General features: G+C 41.9%; 1 protein-coding gene across 1 annotated transcript in view; it reads left to right on the top strand.

Annotated features, from left to right (window-relative positions):
* The window catches only part of LOC125464884 (taste receptor type 1 member 1-like), a 34,109-nt gene extending 13,701 nt beyond the window's left edge, over nucleotides 1–20,408 (top strand). Inside the window, exons 4-9 of the mRNA XM_059654429.1 lie at nucleotides 4,257–4,382; nucleotides 11,561–11,858; nucleotides 14,116–14,910; nucleotides 17,731–17,943; nucleotides 18,275–18,395; nucleotides 19,480–20,408. Of these exons, the coding sequence (XP_059510412.1) occupies nucleotides 4,257–4,382; nucleotides 11,561–11,858; nucleotides 14,116–14,910; nucleotides 17,731–17,943; nucleotides 18,275–18,395; nucleotides 19,480–20,408 (2,482 nt within the window). The remainder of the gene's footprint in view (nucleotides 1–4,256; nucleotides 4,383–11,560; nucleotides 11,859–14,115; nucleotides 14,911–17,730; nucleotides 17,944–18,274; nucleotides 18,396–19,479) is intronic.
* Nucleotides 20,409–25,665: the final 5,257 nt, after the last annotated feature.

A 25,665-nucleotide genomic window follows, 5' to 3' on the forward strand; every position in this document is an offset into this window, starting at 1 on the left:
TCACTAATGTCCTTTAGGGAAGGAAGCTGCAGTCCTTACCTGGTCTGGCCTACATGTGACTCCAGACCCACAGCAATGTGGCTGACTCCGAACTGCCCTCTGGGCAATTAGGGATGGGCAATAAATGCTGCCTAACCAGCAACATCCTCATCCTGAGAATGAATAAAAAAAACACATATCTCCTTGAAAAAGGAAATGATTAACCTGCCAAACAGAAGGGTAAGCAGGTGTGCAGCTTTGTTTAGGTAAACACAGTTCTGGTGAGTAGCGTTATACAAACTCATTAATCATCCTATTCCCAGTTAGGAATATTTATGCTGTGAATTTGCATTTTCAAATTTGTACAGGAACTGTTGTCAATATTAACACAAATTGCCTACTGTATCATTTCAACATTAGCAGTAAGAATCCGGGCTGAATATTCCCAGACCGTGGACCAAAGCGGTCAGTGATGAGTCATGTGGGAAAATGCGGTGAGATTGGAAATATGAAATTCTCTTCACAGAGTAAAGGAAGTCTGACTTTCCAACCAAGATTTTAACAGCGAAATGAGAATCTCACCAGCAAGTGGCAAGATGTCTGTCTGCAATTTTTTATATCCCATTAGTACCTAATTTCACCTCATTTCAATGCAAGTTCCTATTTCCTTACATGGCAGAGAGACATCAGGCAGCGATAATTCCCAGCATGCAAGTCAGACTCAGGGACCGAGGGGTTACCCAGCTGAGTTGGGCAGCTCCAGCCCACCCCCTGCTCCTCCAGGCCTCCACCTTGGCCAACTGTCTCCAACGTCCCAGTACTATCCATGGGCAATAACCGCCTGCACCCCCTGTCCAGAGGTTGGCATCAGACACACTCCAGCCTTGCCATAGCATCATGGTTCATTGGGACTAACTTGCAATAAAATTCACCATTAAAGCACGCACTTTGGAGCACATTGGCACCATACATTATATTCTACCAGGTCACTTTGTTCACAGAGACAGGCATTCAGCTAATACATTGGAAAAAATACTGCATCTCAGGCTGTTAGCTTCCTTACTTCTAACTCACTCACTCTGCACCTACTCTGCACCCCTGCTTCAGTTTGGATTTTTGCATGTTCCCAAGCCATTCAGAACTTACAGGTTATCCTTCCGTTCTTGCCTTGCCTTTTAGTGCAGACACAAAGCCAGGCAGCTTGTTGTGTTTGTCAGCAGAGATCAGTCAGGAGAAGGACATGCTGCTTTATGCTACATCAGTGCTAGACCTGCAGCATTGCCTGCAGCTTCTGCGGCAAATTCATTGAAAGTGTTTCTACCAAATGGCCATGGCTCAAAGTCTAAGGAGATTAATCCTCTGTCAAATCAAAGGGTATGGTTGTCAGTCAAGGGGCACTGGCATAGTAGATCACTCCAATATCACTCCAGGGAATTGGACTTGGTTAATTGGACACTAGGAGTAGTCAGTGAGAGCCATTCTTGATCATCATAGTACAGGGAGTGGGCTAAGGGCAGTCCTGCAGGTCCAGTACAACCAAACATGAGATTAATGGTAAATCAGCCAGGAAGTGCATGAGATCAGTAGGTGGTCTGGGTACTCAGTAGCTGGGGGCTGCGCTTCCAAGTCAGTTGTGGGGTGTGGGCCATGGTGAATCCTGGAAGATAGCTATGTTATGCTGCCCTGAATGTTAGGGAAAGAATACCACTCCTATAGACAGGGTTCTAACAGTGTACATGGCTAAGGACAGGTCGTCGGTGTAGCTTTGATTTTTGTAGTTACAATGTCAGTCGATCAGGAGGTGATCTCAAAGGTAGCAACACAGTCATGAATGAGTGCTTCTATTTGCTACAGAGTGTCACCCATGACGCCTATGTTCCCTCAGAAACTTTTCTTTTTCTACATGCCATGTGATGGACTATTTCTGGCTGACAGCAATTGGCCTGGAACATTTTCTTTATTAACCTTTAATCACAAAGCTGGTGGCGGGAGCCTTGATAGTAGTGAGAACATCCAGAGCTTGACAGTTGATAGGATGAACATGGCACAGTAGAGAGATGGTGCAGATGTAATGAGGTTGACAGTGTAAAATTGTGAGAGAACTCATTGAGCTTAGTGAAAGAACCCCTCTATGAAACACCCTGAAATTGAGACATGGCTGATCTTTAGTAAAATTCAGCCTTTAGTATTTGTACCATGATCACCAGTAGTACAAAATTCATATTTTTTTGAAAATTAATACATGCAACTTGTTAAATAATTGTTCAACCAAATGTTTGAACAGTACACATTTTATATCAACATAAATAAAGTTGATTCATGTTTGAAAATTTATATTGGAGAATATAAAATTAGGCAATATTGGATTGACAAGGCTTTGGATATACAGCAAGAATTATTTAACTTTTAACAAGTAACTGTGGGAAATCTAATCTAATGTAAACTTATCGGGGTTTGAGAAATTTAAGTCAGCTTTTATTGAAGATTATTTATTTCAATGGCTGTCATGTTATGGAGTGGAAGTACAGAGTTAAAGAGACTTCAAAGTGTGACCGCGATGATTCCCAAGGATACAACACTGTATGCATTCACAATTATGCACTGTAACTTTGAATTAGGCTCTATTACATTTTTTCTTATTCTTTCTTCACTTAGTGACTTACTATTCCCTATTCCAGGACTATTCATCCCTCCCAGTATTCTGTACAACTTGATATTGCTCTCTAATATTTTATCCTGGTTCCCGCACCCCTGCCAAGCTTAAACCTTCTCCAACAGCAATGTAATGAACCACCATTCCCAAGTTACTAGCAGCCATGACAATGCTCAAAAATCTTCCTCAGTGTCCGTCTTTCACTGCTAACTGAGAGTGCCTGCAGTTTGTACAATCTACTGGATATTCTTTTGTCCCCTGCCAGAGGGAACGCCCTTCATGATTATCTGCTGTGATTTATTATTATGGGTAGCATCCAGGAACTGGCCCTAAATCTATCTCAGCTAGAATGGGAATTGAACTTTATGCTGTTGGCATTAATCTGTTCCCCGTGCTAGCCAACTGAGCCCAGACTCCCAACAGGCCAGTTACGCTGCAACAAATCTTATCACCGCCATCTTCCTCCCCTATTACCGCACCCTATCTCTGTCATCTACCCCTTCAAGTCACTCATCCCTTCAACACCTCCAGTCTCTATTGCTTCTAACTTTTTGGACAACCTTGATTTTAATTCTTCCACCTTCACCAAACATATCTTCAGCAGCCTCGACCTTAAATTTAGGAATTTGCTTCTTAATTTTCTCTGCCTGTCCTCCTTTTGGATGTTCCTTGAAACCTAACACTTTGGCCAAGTTCTTGTTCATGTGTCTTAATATTGTCTTAAGAGACGTGGTATCCATTGTTTACTTAGTTATGTGTACGTGAAGCGTCCTGAAATATTAAAATATATTAGAGATGCAATAGAAATGCAGGTTATTATTGAAAAGGAGAAGACCAGCAAAATTGTGGGAACACTACCGACTCCAAGTGATTTATGATCCTGACTCAGACAACTATTTCTTTTCCTTCCTGCTGCGTTGTGTGTTCCTATCACTTCACGGACTGTAGCCATCTAAATGAAGCTCCTATACCACTTCTTCAGGACCACTCCAGACAGACAATAATTTACACTTTGAGCACCAATAAAATGAACAGAAATGATAAAATAGAATAAACAAAACAGAAATGACGTGACAGAAATGCAAAAGGGAACAAACCTGAAAGAAAGTTGGATAGGGAGAATCAAAAGTGTAGAAGTGAGAAGAAAGCCGAAATGAAAAGAGGAGCAAAAATGAGGTGGACACACGTACTTTTTCTAGCTTGTGGGACAAACAGGTAAAGCAACGTAGAATGTGACCTAGCCCGGAAAGTTTTAAAATTCTGTAGCATAGGTATGAGGACCTCAGGGTGAATTCGCTCTGTCCCATGAAGTGGTTCCCCCTCACCTCAAGTGTCGAAATATGGGCAATGATTGAGGTTTAGCCTCACCATTCACATTCAAAATTATGTATTGCAAGCCACAAACAACCTTGCTTTAATTTTATGTAAATGATATTCTCTTAGGTAAATACTCTTGTGTACTTGTATTTCCAAACTAAGCTGATGGTGGAGTAGATACAAAACTCATGGTGCCATTGTTCAAAGCACCTAAACAGCTGACACTAACAGCATGTTTCTTAACATTAATGATGTTCTATCTTATGTTACTTGTGAGGTGCTTTACTGCGCAAGTTTTCGCTAACAGATATGATGCAGAATGTTGCCGGATGCAACTTCAGCTGTCTGGGGACTACATTTTTGGAGGATTGTTTCAGATTCATGTTGAATCGCACAGGAGCCACTCAAAGCCAGAGGTTCCCATGTGTACAATGTAAGTAGATGTTCTGTTAGCTGAAATGTACAAAAGTAATTCAAATTGTGACAAAAATACAAGGTTGCAGATGAGTAGCAGAAAAGTGAGTTGGCCGTGGAAATAGGAGATACATTTGTCGTCACCTTGCGAATTTTGTCGATTCTCGAACAGTCCTGGCACACTGGAAGGTAGCTAATGTAATCCCACTGTTTGAAAAGGACAGAGGTAGAAGGTTGGGAATTACAGATCGCTTAGCCTAACGTCAGTAGGTGGGATAATTCTGGAGTCTATAATAAAGGATGTAATAATATGACAGGTAAAACTTGCCAACTGTATTACACAAAGTCAACATGGATTTATGAAAGGGAAATTGTGTTTGACAGATTTAGTGGAGTTTTTTAAAGGATGTAACTAATAGCATGGATGGAGAACCAATGAATATGGCATATTTGGATTTTCAGAAAGCTTCTGATAAAGTCCTACATAAGAGGTTAGCACACAAAATCAAAACACATGAGACTGGTGTTAAGATAATAAAATGTGAGGCTGGATGAACACAGCAGGCCAAGCAGCATCTCAGGAGCACAAAAGCTGACGTTTCGGGCCTAGACCCTTCATCAGAGAGGGGGATGGGGTGAGGGTTCTGGAATAAATAGGGAGAGAGGGGGAGGCAGACCAAAGATGGAGAAAAAAGAAGATAGGTAGAGAGAGTATAGGTGGGGAGGTAGGGAGGGGATAGGTCAGTCCAGGGAAGGCGGACAGGTCAAGGAGGTGGGATGAGGTTAGTAGGTAGGAAATGGAGGTGCGGCTTGGGGTGGGAGGAAGGGATGGGTGAGAGGAAGAACAGGTTAGGGAGGCAGAGACAGGTTGGACTGGTTTTGGGATGCAGTGGGTGGAGGGGAAGAGCTGGGCTGGTTGGGTGGTGCAGTGGGGGGAGGGGACAAACTGGGCTGGTTTAGGGATGCGGTTGGGGAAGGGGAGATTTTGAAACTGGTGAAGTCCACATTGATACCATTAGGCTACAGGGTTCCCAGGCGGAATATGAGTTGCTGTTCCTGCAACCTTCGGGTGGCATCATTGTGGCAGTGCAGGAGGCCCATGATGGACACGTCATCTAAAGAATGGGAGGGTGAGTGGAAATGGTTTGCGACTGGGAGGTGCAGTTGTTTGTTGCGAACTGAGCGGAGGTGTTCTGCAAAGCGGTCTCCAAGCCTCCGCTTGGTTTCCCCAATGTAGAGGAAGCCGCACCGGGTACAGTGGATGCAGTATACCACATTGGCAGATGTGCAGGTGAACCTCTGCTTAATGTGGAATGTCATCTTGGGGCCTGGGATAGGGGTGAGGGAGGAGGTGTGGGGGCAAGTGTAGCATTTCCTGCGGTTGCAGGGGAAGGTGCCGGGTGTGGTGGGGTTGGAGGGCAGTGTGGAGCGAACAAGGGCGTCACGGAGAGAGTGGTCGCTCCGGAAAGCAGACAAGGGTGGGGATGGAAAAATGTCTTGGGTGGTGGGGTCGGATTGTAGATGGCGGAAGTGTCGGAGGATAATGCGTTGTATCCGGAGGTTGGTGGGGTGGTGTGTGAGAACGAGGGAGATCCTCTTTGGGCGGTTGTGGCGGGGGCGGGGTGTGAGGGATGAGTTGCGGGAAATACGGGAGACGCGGTCAAGGGCGTTCTTGATCACTGTGGGGGGAAAGTTGCGGTCCTTGAAGAACTTGGACATCTGGGATGTGCGGGAGTGGAATGTCTTATCGTGGGAGCAGATGCGGCGGAGGCGGAGGAATTGGGAATAGGGGATGGAATTTTTGCAGGAGGGTGGGTGGGAGGAGGTGTATTCTAGGTAGCTGTGGGAGTCGGTGGGCTTGAAATGGTCATCAGACTGGTGTTAAGTTTTGGCATGGAGTAAGAGTCGGTTAGCAGACAGGGAGCAGAGAATAGGAATAAATGGACCATTTTTGGAGTGGAAAGCAATGGGGTGTAGAGCAGTGATCAGTACTTGGGCCCCAGATATTCACAATATCTTATATCAGTAATTTGGAAGAGGGAATTAAGTGTAATATTTCCAAGCTTGCTAAAACACATAACTAAATGGGAGTGTCAATGATCAGTTACATAGATGATTTGGAGTTGGGGACTAAGTGTGGTGTGTCAAAATTTGCAAATGACACTAAGGTGAGTGGTAGAGCAAAGTGTGCAGAAGACACAGAATGTCTGCAGAGGGATATAGATAGTCTGAGTGTGTGAGTGAAGGTCTGGCAGATGGAGTACAATGTTGATAAGTGTGAGGTCATCCATTTTGGTAGGAATAACGGGAAAAAATACTATGTTTTAAATGGTGAAAAATTAAATGGTGAAACACACTGCTGTGCAGAGGGACTTGGGTGTCTTTGTGCATGAATCACTAATAATAGAATTGCAGGTGCAGCAGGTAATTAAAAAGGCAAATGGAATTTTGTCTGCCATTGCTCGAGGGATGGAGTTTAAAAACAGGGAGGCTGTGCTGCAGCTGTATCGTGTCCTGCTGAGGCCATACCTGGAGTACTGTGTGCAGTTTTGGTCTCTTTACTTGAGAAGAGATATGCTAGCACTGGAGGAGGTGCAGAGGAGATTCACTTGGTTGATTCTAGAGTTGAGAGGGTTGGATTATGAGGAGAGGCTGAGTAGACTGGGATTATACTCATTGGAATTCAGAAGAATGATGGGAGATCTTATAGAAACATATAAAATTATGAAGGAAAAAGATACGGTTGTGGCAGGGACGTTGTTTCTGCTAGCAGGTGAAACTAGGACTAGAGGGCATTGCCTCAAAATAAAGGGAAGCAGATGTAGGACTGAAGTCAGGAGGAACTTCTTCACCCAAAGGGTTGCGAAGTTGTGGAATTCCCTGCCCAGTGAAGTGGTTGAAGCTACCTCTCTGAATGTTTTTAAGGCAAGGCTGGATACATTTTTGAACAGTAAAGGAATTAAGGGTTATGGTGAGTGGGTGGGTAGGTGGAGCTGAGTCTCAAAAAGATCAGCCATGATCTTATTAAATGGTGGGGTAGGCTCGAGGGGCCAGATGGCCTAGTCCTGATCCTGGTTCTTATGTCCTTATGTTCTAATGACGAGACGATCAAAAAGAGGCTTTAGGGCACTCCAGGCAAATTGAGTTAGTGGACAAATACATGGCAGATGCAGTATGATGTGAATAAATGTGTCATCCACTTTAGTTAAAAAAATAGAATGGCAATTGAAAATTGAAAATTACCTTGAAAATAAATTGAAAATAAATAACATCATTGAAAACAAGCATGCAGGCGCAGCAAGCAGATATGAAGCTAAATGGTGTGTTGGAATTTGCTGCAAAAGGGTTTGAGCATAGGAGCAAGAAATTCTTATTGCAATTATACAGGGTCTTGGTGAGCCCACAGTTGGAGAATTGTATACAGTTTGAGCCTCCAAACCTAATGCAAGAAGGAGTGGTGGCTTCCAGGGAGTTACAAGTACCACATCTTCAATTTATGGCAATGGATAGAACATAGAACATAGAACAGTACAGCACAGAACAGGCCCTTCAGCCCACAATGTTGTGCCGACCATTGATCCTCATGTATGCATCCTCAAATTTCTGTGACCATATGCATGTCCAGCAGTCTCTTAAATGACCCCAACGACCTTGCTTCCACAACTGCTGCTGGCAACGCATTCCATGCAATCACAACGCATTCCATGCTTAATGCATAAAAACCCAAAAAGGATGTGTTAACAAGTGGATAGCAAAAGAAATCAAGGATTTATTCGCATTAAAAGAAAATTCCTGTAAAATGGACAAAAGAAGGTAAACCTGAGGGTTGGGAGCATTTCACAAATCTATAAAAGAGTACCAAGGAAAAGGATAAGAAAGAGAAATTAGAATAAATCAGGAAACTGGCAAGAACCACAAAAACAGACTGTAAATTCTTCGAAAAGCTTGTACAGAGAGGCAGAAAGCAAATATGGATCCATTACAAGCCGAGGCTGGAGAATGCTTTTTAATTAATTCACAGAATGTGGGCATTTGTCGTCAATCCAGCTCGACATGTAAACTGAATGGGAGACATTTTACTTAAACTTGTTGATTAGCTTAGACTTTTGTGGTCATCCTCAGCAATGGGATTATTGGGTAAATAAATTTGTTTACGAACTTAATTGTGTTATGTGAAGATTATCTGAAGGGGCAGCACGGTGGCTCAGTGGTTAGCACTGCAGCCTCACAGCACCAGGGACCTGGGTTCATTTCCAGCCTCAAGCAACAATCTGTACAGAGTTTGCACATTCTCCCTGTGTCTGCATGGGTTTCCCCCAGGTGCTCCAGTTTCCTCCCACAGTCCAAAGATATGCAGGCTAGGTGGATCAGCCATGCTAAATTGCCCATAGTGTTCAGGGGTGTGTGAGTTATAGAGGGTTGGGTCTGGGTGGGATGGTCCTAGGGGCAGTGTGGACTTGTTGGGCTAAAGGGCCTGTTTCCACACTGTAGGGCATCTAATTTCTTCTTGCTAGATGTCATATCAATTATAACTGTTGTGGATCCATATTTGGAATGAAAGATATTCTACTTGAAATTGTCCTTTCCTAGTTACCTCTGTGTTAAATGTGTGAGACAGATTTTTCATTACAAGCTGTTCACTGTGCTGGGTTGCAATCTGATGAAACGTTGTGCTCTGCGTACAAATCTGGCCTCTCAAAGAATTGCAGTCACCCCAAATCCTAACCAAGCCCACACAATGTGAGCATGTGGGATGGTGTGTGTGTGTGTGTGTGTGTGTGTGTGTGTGTGTGTATGTGTGTGTGTTTTGCAAGTAATGATACAGCAAGAGAGAGAGTGAACCCTGAGATTGCAGTGAGGCAGACACACATCACCTGATTCCCTCCATGTACTCTGCAAAATTCTTCCCATGCTGGGAGAGTTTGAAACACTGTCTGAAAGGTATCCCACTTCCGACACCTACAAATGTACGAATCAACCGAGATTAGCTTAGAGTGTGTACTACCAAAATTTATGCAAGGTCAGTATTAGTTGAGCCCAATTTGTCTTGGCCCCAATATGCATGCCATTCCCTGATGTGTAGGACTTGAGGGCTAGTGAATTTCTCCAGCTCTTAATCAAGATGGCTGAAAAAAACTGTTTGGCTCTGCTGTTTGGCACTCTTCAGTGTCATTTTATTAAAATTGCTCATTTAATGTTGACTGTTGCATCAAAAGTCAGTTTTTTGAAATTTGCTGACCAGCCTACCAAATGAGAGAAAAGTTGAAATACGGCCTCCCATGCACAAGGGTTGGATGACCCTACCTAGAGTTTGGTCTTCATTGGATGTAATTAATCTGACAAAGTCTCATCAGTAATGCCTATAACTTATGAATTCTGATTCTAAGTCATTGTAGTCAATCTCTCCATTAATCTGTAGAGATCATTAATGAAGTCATCTGCAGATTCCCTGGGATGCTGAATTCTTCTGTTAAATAATCCTTTGTATAATTGTATTAATCCTGAGTTTGAAATGATTGTCAAAGATTTCCAATACCTCACTGAATGTGTTAATTGCATCTTTTACCCATTGATTTGTTTGTCAGAACTGGCTGTGTGCAAATTGGCTACCATATTCTAACTAAGACTGCATTTCAAAAGCACTTTGCTGTAAAATACTATTCCTATGGATACAATATGATGAAACACCTCCCATCTTTTTCCACTAAATCAAACAGATGGTTTGGTCATTATACCATTGCTGTATGTAAGAGTTTGCAGCAAACAAATTAGCTGCTTTGTTTCCTTACAACACTGACCACATTCCAAATGTACTCAATTCGTGAAGAGAACTTTACGATATCTGCTGTGATAAAAGGTTTTATACAAACTCGTGTCTTTTTTTAACATTCAACTTATAGAATTTTCACACAGCCTATATCTAGCAGCATTTCCATTCTGTTGGTTTACCACTTTAACACTTTACAACCTTGTTACTGTCCTTTCCTATTACCTTAACCTTTCTCTGCATAAAATAAGAATTCCCCAAAACCAAAAGATTGATATCAGGTTAAATATCAAACATTGCAGATTGGAGCTGTACAGGCCATTCAGGCCCCCCACCATTCATTATGATCATGGCCTATCACTGAGCTCAATACCCTAATCCCACCATCCCCGCACATCCCTTTAGCCACAGAAGCTATATGTACCTCCTTCTTGAAATCACATAATGTTTGTGTGGTAGTGAACTCCACAGACTCACCATTCTCTGAGTGAAGAAATTTTTCATCTCAGTGCAAAAATGTTTACCCCTTCTCCATAAACTATGAGTCTTAGTTCTGGACTCACTCACTCCTTCCCATATCCAACCTGTTAGAGTTTTACAGGTTTCTACGAGAGCTGTCCCTCATTCTTCTGAATGCCAGTGAATACAATCCGAATCAGCTCAATCTCTCCTCATATGTCAGTCCAGCCATCGCAGCAATCAATTTGAAAAACCATTGCCGCTCTCCCTCTGTAACAAGAACATCCTTCCTCAGACCAAAATGGTATACAATTCTCCGGGTGTGGCCTCATCAGTTGCAGCAAGACATCCTTGTTCCGGTGCTCAAAACCTTTTGCTATGAAGGCTAACATGTTGTTTGCCTTTTTTACTGCCAGCTGTACCTGCGTACTTACTTTCAGCGACTGGTGTATGAGGGCACCCAGGTCTCATTAAACATTCAGGAACAAAAACAAAGTTGCTGGAAAAGCTCAGCAGGTCTGGCAGCATCTGTGGAGGGCAAACTCAGAGTTAATGTTTCGGGTCCGATGGCCCTTCCCCAGACCCTTCCTTGTTAAACTTTCCCCTGTATCAGTTTACAGCCATTCAAAAATAATCTGCCTTCCGATTTTTGCTACCAAAGTGGATATTACACGTATCCACATTATACCGCATCTGCCGGGCATTTGCCCATTCACTGAGCCTGTCCAAATCATACTGCAACATCTCCACATCTGTTCATCCTTACACCCAGCTTTGTGTCATCTGCATATTTTGAAATATCACATTTAGTTCCCTCATCTAAATCACCTAATCCCTAACCTTCTCTACAATAAAATTCTTGGTAGGAATTGAGCATAATAACAAGATTTGTCTTTTTTATTAATATTTCCAGCACAGATAAATCAACATAATGTTTCAAAATAAAATCCCTATTTAAGATATTTTGCTAGGTTTTCAGATAACGGGTATATACTTTATGAAACCATGAGGTTCGCAATCGAGGAGATAAACAACTCAAGTTCTCTGCTGCCAAATGTCACCCTTGGGTATGAGATATTTGAGGATTGTGCGATTGCCATCGATATCCAGGGATCATTTGCTTTTGTGTCAAAGCCTCCAGAGCATGCGTTGAAAACTGTCCAGTTTGATCACAGATACCAACCTTTAGCCTCAGTACTGATTGGTCCACTGAACTCAGATGCCGCTGTCATCACATCCAACATTCTCAGCTTGCTCGATGTTCCTCAGGTAAAGTTACACCAATTATTTTCTTGCATTTTGAAGGGTGACTATGGAGTGAGTAAGGCCCTTTAAAGATCAACAGGGCCATCTGTGTGTGGAACCGCAGGAGATGGGGGAGATACTAAATGAGTATTTTGCAACACTGTTGACAATGGAGAAGGATACGGAAGATATAAAACATGGGGAAATAAATAACAACATCATGAAAAATGTCTATGTTACCGAGAAGGAGATACTGGACAGCATAAAGGTGGATAAATCCCCAGGACCTGATCAGTTGTAACCTAGGACTTTGTGGGAAGTGAGGTAAGTGATTGCTGGGCCCCTTGCTGAGATAATTGTATCATCAACAGCCACAGGTAAGGTGCCAGAAGGCTGGAGTTTGGCTAGTGTGGCACCACTTTTAAGAAATACGGTAAGGATAGGCAGGGAACTATAGATCGATGAGACTGGCATCGATGGTGGGCAAGCGGTTGGAGGGAATCTTGAGGGATATGATTTACATGCATTTTGAAAGGCAAGGACTGATTAAGGATAGTCAACACAGTTTTGAATGTGGGAAATCATGCCTCATTAACTCAATTCAGTTTTCTGAAGTAACAAAGAGGATCAATGAGGGCAGAGCAGTGGATATGATCTATATGGACTTCAGTAAGGTGTTCGACCAGGTTCTTCATGGTTGGACTGTTTAGCAAGGTCAGATCACATGGAAAGACAGGGACAACTAGCCACTTGGATGCAGAACTGGCTTGAAGATAGGAGACAGAGGGTAGTGGTGGAGGGTTGATTTTCAGACTGGAGGCCTGTGACCAGTGGTATGCCACAGTGAGCCCACTGCTTTTTATCATTTATGTAAATTATTTGAATGTAAACATAGGAGATATGGTTAGTAAGTTTGTAGATGACACCAAAGTTGGAGTGAAGAAGGTTAACTCAGAGTATAATGGGATCTAGAGGGCATAGGTTTAAGGTAAGGGGGAAAGAGTTAAAAGGGACCCAATGGGCAACATTTTCACGCAGAGACTGGTGCGTTAATGGAATGAGCAGCCAGAGGAAGTGATGGAGACTGGTACAATTACAACATTTAAAAGACATCTGGACAGGTTTATGAATAGGAAGGGTTTAGAGGGATATTGGCTAAACGCGGGCAAATGTGTCTAGATTAATTTAGGATATGTAGTCAACATGAATGAGTTGGACTGAAAGGCCCGCTTCCATACCGTATTTCTCCATTACTCTGTGACCTCTGGGTTTCCTTCATGTTTTAATAACGATAGCTCCAACTTAAGGTTATATAGTGCCTTTAATATGCCTAGTACCTAGGCATTTCAGAGGAGTGTTTTCAAACTGAGGCACATCACAAGTTGGGAGGAGATGGCCTTGTGGCATAACAGCCTGTGGCATTGTTATAATATTATCACTGGACTATTAACCCCAGATCCAAGTAAAACTCTCAAAACCCGGGTTCAAACCCCGCTACTGTAGATAGTGGAATTTGAATTCATTGAAAAGAAATCTGGAATTAAGAGTCTCATGATGACCATAAATCCATTGTCGAATGTACAGAAGACCCCATCTGGAGCATTAATGCCCTATAGGGAAGGAAATTTGTTTGGGCTATATGTCGCAGAGATATGTTTGACTTGACTGCCCTCTGGGCAAATAGAGATGGGCAACAAATGCTGGTGCAACCAGTGACCTCCTCGTTCCATGAACGATTTTTTAAAAAATACATCAAGAGATATTGAAACAGACAACAAAGTACAAACTCAAGAGATAGTGTGTAATGAGCATCTTGAAGGAGGAAAAGAAAGATAAACTAAGGGGCTTGGGGACAAATTTGAAGAGTTTGGGGCTATGACAGCTGAAGGCACACTCGCCAACAATGCTGTGAAAGAAACATACAATACGCGAAAGGTCAGATTTAGAGGGTCACAGAAATGACCTGAGGGGTGATGTTAGGGCCTTTCAAAAAAGATTATTCATTTTCAGGATGTTGGCATTTCTAACTAGGCCCGTATTTATTCCCATCCCCACTTGCCCTGGTGATGGTGAACTGGAAGAGATAACAGTGAGAGAAAGGGAGAGAGAGTAAAGGATTTAAAACAAGAATATTAGTTTTAAAATCAAGGCATTTTTAGTTTGGTTGTCAGTGGAAGTCACTGTGCCCAGCAGTGATGGGTTAAACAGACTTAATACAAACCACCAATATTATCGGATGGTGACTAGATAGAAAATGAGTGATTGCATCTTTCCATTGCAGATTAGCTATGGCGCCTCCAGTGAGGAACTGAGTGACAAGACAGAATATCCAAACTTTATGCGAACCATCCCAAATGATGAGAATCAGATTGAAGCAATTGTTCTATTGATCCAGAAGTTTCAATGGAATTGGATCACAGTGATTGGGAGCAGCAGTGACTACGGGGAGATTGGAAAACGCAAAGTGATCTCAGGTGCCACTGCAGCAGGAATCTGTGTGGCATCTTATGGCACAATTCCACAGCACAAATTAGAGTCAAAGCAGGAAATCATCAACATTATTCACACCATCACTGCCAATAAAGTCAATGTTATCGTCGTGTTCGCTGATGTCCATCATGCAGTCCATTTCTTCCGGGAAGTGGTGACCATGAACATCACTGGAAAAGTGTGGATTTTAAGTGAAGCTATGTCTGTCAAGAGAACACTTTCACAAATCCCCAACATTAAGAGGACTGGCACTATCTTAGGGATTGCAGTAATGCAGGGTCACATACCAGGATACGACAAATTTGTATTAAGGGATATCATTGCTTTGAATTCAGATATCAGTCAAAGCATAAACTACTCTGATCCACTGGAGGAAAGGCGAGACTGCCCACATAATAACTTCCTGGCTACCTGCACCCAATGCATCCCATGCTCAACAGATGGTGTCAAGTCACTGTTACAGTATTCAGAATGGCGCATTGAATTTAATGTGTACTCTGCTGTGTATGCTGCAGCACACAGTCTACATCAGTTACTTCAGTGTGATTCAGGAAACTGCAAGAAGGAAAGTGTCTACCCATGGCAGGTTAGAAAATTACTCAATGCAAACTTTAACTTCAACAATACTCTCAGAAATTATTGCCAGTAAATCTTGTTTCTACATGGCAGCACAAAACAAGAGATAGCAGGTTTTTCAGCCACCTACATCCACCAATTTTTATCTCCAATTTCTTCAAAGTTTACATTTTAACTTAACATCAGCAACTGTGAAATAATAATAGTCCTAAAGAGAATATGATGAGTGCTGTTCAAATCTTCCTTCTTAATTCCCTGCCCAACAACATCATCATGCATTTATGTGGTGCCTTTAACATAGTGAGAGGTTCCAAGGTGCTAAACAAGAACAGTTTCAAACACAATAGTTTCTTCCACAAAAGAGTATGTCAAAGCAGATGACCATATGGCTGATCAAAGAAGTAGGTCTTTTTGGAGCACCTTAAAGACAAAGTGAGAGGTAGAGAGGCAGAGGAGTTTCAGGAGCAAACATCAGAGCTTAGCGTCTCAATAGCTGAAGGCATAGTTTCCAGTAGTTGAGCAATGTGTTTCTATGATGGGCTACAGCTGGAAGAGAGCAGAAGGGCTGAGGGGTTGAAGAGGATTACAAAGAGGACAAGGATGACAATTTCAAGATTCATGTGATGCTTAATCTGAGCTAATGTATCCCAATGAATGCAGGAATGATGACTGAATCAGATCCCAATCCTCTCCTCATCCTGAAAGCCTTGTCCTGGAAACATCTACACTGGGCTAGATAAAAATGAAAGAACTGCAAATGCTGTGAATCAGGAGCAAAAACAAACGTTGCTGGAAGCTGAGCAGGTCTGGCAGCATCTGTGAAGAAGAAAAAAAGTCAGGGTTTACATTTCGGGTCACTGGACCTGAAACATTAACGCTGATTTTTTTAATCACAAATGCTGCCAGACCTGCTCAGCTTCCAGCAACTTCTGTTTTTGTACACTGGGCTAGAGTTCCACCATCTGGCAACTTAACCAAGAAATCATCTTGCACCATCCAAGTGCCAGGAAATAGCTATCTCCAACAAGAAGTATCTAACTATCACCCCTTGATATTTAAAGGTGATTCCATCACTGAATCCCCAACATCCTGAGGGTTAGCCTTGGCCAGAAGCTGAACTCTATTAGCCATATATATCGTGACTGAAACAGCAGGTGAGACACTCGGAATTCTACTGCAAGTAATCCACATCCTGACTCCCCAGTACTTAACCACTTACTGTGATTAAGGAGTGTGATGGCATTCCTCTTCTTGCCTGGATAGGTGCAGCTCCAACTACACCCAATAGCTCAATGCCATCCAAGATAAAGAAGTTGGCTTGGTTGGCATCACATATCCACCACCTTCAGTATTCACTCCCTCTGCCACTGATGCACAGTGGCAGCAGTGTGTACCATCTACAAGATGCACTACAATAATTCACTAAGTCTCCTTTGAAAGCACCTTCCAAACCTATGACTTCTGCCAAGAAGAAGGACAATGACAGCAGCTGCAAGTGTCAGACAATGGCTATTTCCACCAAGAGAAAATCTTAGCATCTACCTTTGGCATTTAACAACACTGCCACTGTTGAATCCACCATCATCAATGACCTGAGGGTTATTATAAACCAGAAATTTCACTGAACAGGCCATCCAAATACAGTGTCTACAGGAGTGGGTCAAATAATCATTGCAAATCATGTGGTGGACAGCACAAATCCTAATATTTCCACCAACTACAAGGTGTACATCTGAAGTGTGAGGGACTACTGTCCACTTGACTGGATGTGTTCAGACCCAACAACACTCAAGAGGCTCAACATTATCCAGGCAGCCTGTCTAATTAGCATGTCATCAAAACCATAATCTTCACTCCCTCTACCATCAGCGGCAGAGGAATCAAGATGTAGTGCAGCAACTGACCAAATTTCCATAAACAGCTCCTTTTAAACCCACAACCTCTACCACCTAGAAGGACAAGGACTGCAAACACATGGGAATTCCATGATTTGCAAATTGCACTCCAAGTCGCATATGATCTATCCTTGGAATTTTATCAGCAATCCTTCACGATCACTGGCTCAGAATTCTGGAACACCAACACGCTATTGGCATTTTTTCACCATCTCTAGGAAGATAGTTCACCGCCATCACCTGTGCAGGAGCATTTAAGAATGGGCAATAAATTCTAAAATTGTCTGCTTCTGTGTAGATGTGAAAAAAAAATTGATACCTACCGCTGATGTTTAAGCATATACCTTTGGCCGCAGCCCAATGCATAGCAATCTGGAATGGAAACTCTGAGTTCTTTGTTGGATTGGCCTTTCCTTGCATGTTATTACAATGGTTATGCTACTGGATGAATAATTGGGAGAGCTGGACTAATGGTCTGTAGGCATAAGTTGAGACCCTGCTAAGGAAGTTTAAATTAATTAATGAAAGAAAGTATTAGAATTAAAAGCTGGAATTAATGATAGTGGCCACAAACTTGTCAGATTCCATTTAGTTCACCAGTGCCATTTAGGGAAAGAAACTCTCTTGGTTTGGCCTACTGCACTCCTGACTCCCCTTTGAAATAGCCTAGCAAGCTACTCGGCTGAATAAGTAAGTACAATAACTGATGGGTTTGCAGTGGGACTTACAACCTGTGAATATGTATTTTTTTTAAGAAGCTCAGAATGTTGAGATTAATTGATACATTCTCTTGGAAGGAACTGATCCTATACATTCCATGGATGGAGCATGGCATTCTCAAAGCCATCCACAAGCTACCTGCCAATTTGAGGTATTATTAGCTGTCTTGTTTTTAAATGCCCTTCACTTGACCCTACCCTTGACTTCTCTTCCAGCTTCTTAAGACTCTGAAGGCAGTCAATTTTTCCCTTAATGGAGTGCCAATTTCTTTTGATGAGAATGGAAACCCTCCAACAGGATATGACATCATTTACTGGGATTGGAAATATGAGGTTGTTTCCTTCAATGTGATCGGGTCATACAAGCCCAAACCAGGACGGCTTCAAATTGATAGCTCCTTGATCAAATGGAATTCACCAGAAGGCAAGGTAACTTAGCGGAGGTCTCACTCAAAATTGAGACCTGTTTCTTCTTTCAAAATAATACTTCCTTCCTTAGTTTCTTCCTCACATCATTGAAGACACTGATTCTTGCTGCTGTAGTGAAGCTGGGGTGATATGAGACATCTTTGACCCTCAAGGACCTTGTCAAGCAGCCATTCTTCAAATGTTGCACTAGACATCGAGATTATTTGATGTTTAAGAGATTAAAGCCAGGCCTAATCCTAAACATTGGGAAAACTGATATCTTCTGTAAAAGTAAGCACATAAAACGAATTGTTTTTAAAACTTGCGATCATTACTGTCTTGTTCCAAACAGATTCCTACTTCAAACTGTTCCACCAAATGTGAACCTGGCCAGATAAAAGTTACTGTTGGTTTCCAACCATGTTGCTTTATTTGCAAGGATTGCGTTGAGGGAACATTCCAGAATGAAAGCGGTTTGTATAATGTAGTCCATGCCAAGATGGGTATTGTCAGAAAGGGGTCAGAGGGAGGAGAGGAGGACTGGGATGGGAGGTGGGATGGCAGGGATAAGCAATATAAGGAGCTTTTTGTGGTTTTCTCTGTTAATGACAGACAATCTTCTTTCCAATTTGCCTCATGGACAAATTCCCATTCCCAGCCAGTCTCTTTGGGAATGCAGCAGAAACAAAGGGATTTCCTGGATAGATTTATTAATACGTTTACACAATTTGTCCAGAACTTTGATCTAATTCAAAGACTGCAGAATCATAGAAATGTCAGTGTAGAAAGAGGCTATTCAGTACATCACACTTGCACTAGTATTAACTCTTTAACCAGAACTATCCTCAGCAACACCTTCATTTGCCTCTTCTGTATTTTCATTCAAGCACTAATCAAATTTTCTTCAGCTACATTTGGCCTCTGTCCCATGTTTGTTGTATAAATACCTAACAAAACATCAGGGAACTTCCCGAAAATAGAAACACATTATTTAACTCATCTCCAGATTTGATTTCTCCAACACATTTCTTACTGACTTCCTAACCTCCCCCTCCACTGATTCCAACACATCCATAACTTCTGCACATCCAGGTATCCCACCCACTTCAGACCTGACTCTTCATCACCATCAAACAGGTTTTAGAATCAGTCCCAGAGCTTGTCTCACACTACCTCTGTCATCTTCTCCAGCATGCCATCACAGCTCACAACCCTCTGATTGTTCCGAATCTGGAATCCAATGCACTCTCACCAACTTTCTGTTCCACTTTGCAGATAGAGGTAGAGGTTCTTTTCCACTAGAATTGTCATTTCCTAGCTCCACCCCAGCACAATTTAATTCTTAGTTCTCTGCCTTCTAATCTCTCCTGAAAAAAGAAATCCCTCTTTAAACCAAATTTTGATCACCTCACTAACTTTTCTCTCAGTGCCTGTTTGGTGTAGAGCAGCTTTGGTCTGTTTTGCTATGTTAAAGGAATTATGATAGATTGCAATTTGGGCATGGAAAAGTTCAAGACAACTTCTTTATCCTAAAACTTCTTTTGTCTTCTTTTACAGAGTGTACACCTTGCAACCCAAACCAGTGGTCACCCTCAAAGAGCACGATTTGTCATAAAAGATATATGGTGTACCTGAGATGGAATGAGAATATTTCTATTGTGATAGCTTTGGCAACAGGAATTGGGCTGGTTCTGAAAGTATTAATTGGTACCATCTTTGTCATTTATTTTGACACTCCCATTGTCAAGGCTGCAGGAGGGAAGTTGTGCTTTGTCCTTCTGTTGGCCTTAGCCATTAGCTGCAGCAGTGTGTACTCCTTCATTGGGGAACCTGGTCCTGGGATTTGTATCACCAGGAAACTATTATTCACAGTCAGCTACACAACTTGCTTGGCATGTCTCCTCGTGAGGTCTTTTCAGCTTGTGCTCATCTTCAAAATGGCTAGCAAGTTGCCAAAGGCTTACAGTTATTGGGTTAAATACAATGGGCAGTATATCTTTGTATTTATAATGACTCTCATTGAGATCACATCATCCTGCATATGGATAACTCATGAGACTCCAGTTTTTGAGAGGTTCAATGATATTTCACAGACTGAAAGCATTCTGATGTGTGGTCCCACAAGTGTACTTTTTTCAATCCTGTCTGTTTGTGGACCAATCTTTCTCTGCTTGCTTTGCTTTATGGTTTCTTACCTGAGTAAAGATCTCCCCAAAAACTACAATGAGGCTAAATACATCACCTTCAGCATGGCCATGGTCTTGATATCCTGGATATTCCTGTTTTTGGTGATTTTCTCCAGTCCTGACAGTTTCATGCCTTGTGTTGAAGCAGCAGTTGTTCTTCTGAATACCTATTCCATCACTGTCGGATATTTCTTCCCAAAATGTTACATCATTCTCCTTAAACCAGAGCGCAACACCACTGCCTTTTTCCAAACCTGTATCCAACAGTACACCAGGAACAGGGTAACTCCTCAAGCATAGCCTTTATTAACATTTTCTGCTCTTCACATCATCTTTCGCGGCTTGCCAATTTTCTCCCTGAAGACACTAGCACATGCTAGGTTGTTAACGGACTACAGCAACTTTCTCATGATACTTCACAGGGACACAGACAAATTTTCACACCAAACTACATTAGAAGATTTCAGGACAGGTGACCCATGCTAAGCAAAAGTGGCAGTGTTGCAAAGGAGGAAATGTAATGAGATCGAAAGGCATATGGCCTCAGCAGTAAGAGTCAATGTGCAGAAGTATATATATATACTTCTTCCACAATAGTTATTATCTAGTATAAGTTTGAGTTCCTCTGATATGGCATCAATTTTTAATTCTGAATTCCTCTGCATCACCATTGTGATTGCTCATTCATTGCCTTCTCCCTTGCCTTGTGGAACTCTTCCATTTAAGTATCTTTCATCATATGTTCCGTGTAGACCCATCTTTGTATCGCTTGATTTTCAGCTTGTTACATTTACATAAAATGCAAATTTCAGTCCTTTCTGCCTTAAAGTAAGCCTTCTTTGAGGCCTTTCTCTGGATTATCTTTTGTTGCTCTCAGTCATGATTCCTCTCAAATTCTCAGAGGTAACAGTCAGTTGGTAATGATTCGTTCTATCTTGTTGCTTTTTATTAGACTTTAACATCTTTCTGCTTCTCTGTATCATTCCTTCTCCAAATAAATTTGACTATGTAATTTTAACCTGTTCATCCTGGTCTGATGTTCTACCTTTTAACATTTAGAGGCAAATGTGTTGGGCATCCCACAGCAATATCCACATTGTATTCATTGCCGCAGCATACTGCAAAGCTTTAACAGCTTTGACGTGCATTTGCTTTGTAATTTGGGAAATGTTGTTTGACTGATAAAAATTGGGAAATACACGAGAAAGAACCCAAACACTCATATTGGTGCCTCCCTGCCTCTGTTGAGTGTCACAGAATCTTTTATGTTCATCTGAGACATCAAATGGTTTAATGTAACTTCAAAGCCAGCATCTCTTACAGTGTAGTACTCCCTTAGTGTTTCACTGGGAATGCCAGCCTGGATATTGCACTTAAGATTTCAGAGGGGGGCTTGAACCTATGGCCTTCTGATTTATATTTACATATTGCCTTGAAATAGTGAAATGTATTAATGCACTTCACAGGAGCGATGACAAATTAATACATGACACTAAGGAAATAGTCAGACAAGTGACCTAATGCCAGGTCAAGGAACTAGGTTTTACACAGGTAGCATACAGAGGGGGTTTGGGAATGGTCTCAGGAAGGGTTTCAGGGCTTTGGGCCTTGCCGGCTGAAGACAAGTCAACCAATAGTTTATTAAAGAACATTAGGAATTGGAATTAGGGAAGTACGGAGTTGCTAGAGGGTTGGAATGGTTACAGAGAAAGGGAGGAGACAAAGAAGGATAATTATTACTTTGTTCACGTTTGTACCAAGGTGAAAGGCAGAATAGCTATAGGCACCAGCTACTGAAACACAGTATAAGCATTCAGTTCCTTACACTCTGGTTTTAATCTGCCGCTATTTATGTTTACAATTCCTATGGAAATACTGAACAAAGCAACCTTTGCTAAATACAATTAAAATCTCACTGAATGAAACAAATAGAGTAACTCCCCTGCTCAACAGCCCCAGAGTTTAAAAAATTTCAGAGTGCGTAATATGCCAAGGTTTGTTGACACACATTGTTTCTGGCACAGATTCAACAGATACCTTCAGTTACATGGATAGATTGGAGAAGTTTTGGTGGTTTCCATAGAGAACACACGTTACAATGACATTTGAAAAAGATGTTCAAAACCAAAACAAGTCTGCACAGAGCAGCTGAGACACAAAAGCTGCTTCCAGAACGGTCAAGAACTAAAGGTAATGATAAGAACTTTGATCCACTTAGGATGCAGAGCTGTTCCTACCCAAGGAAAAGCTTTTTTCAAAACTTAAAAGAGGTTGAGTGATGTTCCTGGGCTGCAGGGAGCAATGTAATGTCCAGGTGTCCTTTAAGTATAATGCCTGGATGTTCAAACCTGGGAAGCAGGCAAAAAATCCTCTCCATTCCGATCCATCACCTGTCCATTAAATTTGGCATTTTACTCATGTATGCATACGTAATACATTTCAGGAGACAACTGCACAAGAAAACTCGATGAGCTGCCAGACGAAATGGTAGAGATGTGTACAATTCCAACATTTTAAAGGGCACACAGTGGGAAGGATTTAGAGGGATATGGACCAAATGCTAGCAAATGGGACCAGCTCAGTTTAGGATATCTGGGCAATGTGGATGAGGTGGACGGAAGGATTTGTTTCTGTGCTGTGTAGCTCTATGACTCGAAGTCAAATATGACCTTTTTTTCTGCAAAAGTATAAAATTGGGCTCAAAACATTAACTCTGCACCTCTCTCCACTAAGGCTGCTAAACCTGTGGAGTTCTCTGGAACTTTTTAATCCTGAAGAATGGTCTAGGCCCAAAACGTCAGCCTTCCTGCTCCTCTGATGCTGCTTGGCCTGCTGCGTACATCCAGCTCTACACGTTGTTATCTCAGATTCTCCAGCATCTGCAGTTCCTCCTATCTCAGGAAGAAGTTAAAGAGTGACAAACATCAACCATGATTGTTGCAGGCTCTAGCATTGCTTTACTGTCTTGACTGATTTTAGAATTGACATGATGGAAGAGGACCAATTTCTGCCTGTGTAAGCAGTCAATGAGCAGAATTACAAGGTCAACTTCAATTTTGCTTCAAATCTGTGGTATTTCCAACAGTCACCACTAGATGGCAGTGAGTGGACAGTTTTGCGCCAATTTAAAAACCAAGAGAACTGCGGATGCTGTAAATCAGGAACAAAAACAAAGTTGCTGGAAAAGCTCAGCAGGTCTGGCAGCATCTGTGGAGGAGAAAACAGAAAACAGAGAAACAGAGAAAACAGAGGAAGGGTTCTGAGGAAGGGTCACTGGACCCGAAACATTAACTCTGTTTTCTCCTTCACAGATGCTGCCAGACCTGCTGAGCTTTTCCAGCAAATTTGTTTCAGCGACGATTTAAGATGCTTTCACCATGGCAACTGTAATAGTCAAAATGCACAACTGCAGATCCCCCCGGGCCAATGTGGAAATGTAAATGGGCCACATGCTCCTTCCCATGAATGACAACTGAAATGAAGACCAGTTGCTCACTGTCTTACTGGTTCTCAGATTTTCACTTCTTCTTGTCTCCTTTTTTAATCTCGAGAAAGTTCCATGTACTCTCAGGTTTCATCGCTGTGCTGTCTTACAGCTGCCTTTCCAATGTCTTGTTTTATATTTTGGTATCAAGTTAGGACTATAATAGTAACTTTGCCAGAGATAGACACAATGATCCCATATTGCTCCATTCATAAAAAAAACTTTGTAAAAATGTCCTGAGATACTTTGTTTCCGCGCTGCAACTCCTACCTCTCACCTCCCCCTTTTGCTTTGGAAATTATGTTAAGTATTGAGAATGAAGGAGAAATAAAGAAGAAAGAACTTACTTTGTTCAAAAGAGTGATGAAGAAAAGAAGTAAAAAACCATTAATTTGTTTAGGTTCCTCTGTCGAACATGAGACCTAACTACAAGATAGAGGCTAATAAATCCAGTGAAAAACTTAATTGAAATCTTAATCAGCAGAGTGTTATAAAGTCATAGAGTCATACAGCGTGGAAGCAGACACTTTGGTCCAAATCCCTCATGTCGACCAGATATCCTAAATTAATCTAGTTGCATTTGTCAGCATTTGTCCCATATCACTCTAAACCTGTCCTATTCATGTACCCATCCAGATGCCTTTTAAATGTTCTGCTTATACCAGCTTCCATCACTTCCTCTGGCAGCTCATTCCAAACACACAACACCGTCTGCATGAAAAAGTTGCCCTTTAGGTCACTTTTAAATCTTTCCCCTCTCACCTTAAACCTATGCCCTCTAGTTTTAGACTCCCCTACACAGGGAAAAGGACCTTGGCTATTCACCCTCTCCATGCCCTCAAGGTTTTATAAACTTCTACAAAGTCACTCCTCAGCCTCTGACATAACGGGATAAAATGCCCCAGCCTATCAACTTCTCCCTATAGCTGAAACCTTCCAACCATGGCAACATCCTTCTAAATCTTGCATGAACCCTTTCAAGTTTAACAACATCATTGAATCAGACAACTTTGGTGCATTTAAGGAGAGGAGGCTTCAAGCATAGACGATAGGGCATAGATGATAGGCATAAATGTACTCCTGCAGGTTTCAGCACATCACATGCCCTTACATTGCAGGTGCTAGTTGACCAACGTATCCATCCATATCATTCATTGCCTCTCAACATCAACTGGAAAGCAAAAAGATACATAATCCAGTGGCTGTGCCTAAAACACCTATTGTATTTTCTTGCAACTCCAATGTTTTTACATTTGATTAAGTGAAGAAAATTGTTCAAAGAAAATTACAATATTTGAGAAGAAAATTTTAAAATTAATAGATTTTCAGACCAGCAAGCACAGTTGCGGGTGCTGTTGGGTGAAATATTTAACCTTGTTTTTAATGATTATTTACCCTCTGCCATCGCAGTGGTAATATTGAGTTAACTTGAAGCACTTCTTGATGACATGAAAAAATGCTGTAAGGTATTCATGCAGAGTTTATGTGGATTATGTTGAGAATTAAAATGTGGAATTAAGCACGTCATGCTTAAAAAGATCTCTATCTTTTTGACTGCCCCTCTGATTTTTCTCTAGGTTTGCCTACAACATTGTCCTGGAGATGGATCTTCAGTTCCTGGGGGTTGGGTTGCAGGTCAAATACTAGAACACAGGAGCTAGAAGAAGCAATGGGCAAGAGTTAATTGGATGGGAGTAAGCTCAAGTGAAATGAAACAGTGGCACAGAGCAGATGGGTGAAATTGTTTTGTTTTCTTGTAGATAAATCTTTCTGTCCTTTTTTTCAAACCACCTTCCAAATGTTACTTATGGCATTGCCGATTAATCTTTTTATGAGGAGGAGCTTCTTCACCGATAGGGCTGTGAATCTGTTTAATTTCCCATCCAGTGAAGCCATTGAGTCTACCTCGTTGAATGTTGGTAAGACAAAGTCAGATAGATTTATGACCAGTAGAGGGATTAAGGGTTATGGTGAACAGGTGGGTAAGTGGAACTGAGCCCATGGATAGATCAGCCACGGTCTTATTAAACAGCCGAGTACACACAATGGGCCAGGTGACCTAGTCCTGTTCTT

The sequence above is a fragment of the Stegostoma tigrinum genome, chromosome 24 (assembly GCF_030684315.1).
Source record: "Stegostoma tigrinum isolate sSteTig4 chromosome 24, sSteTig4.hap1, whole genome shotgun sequence".
Taxonomy (NCBI): Eukaryota; Metazoa; Chordata; class Chondrichthyes; order Orectolobiformes; family Stegostomatidae; genus Stegostoma; species Stegostoma tigrinum.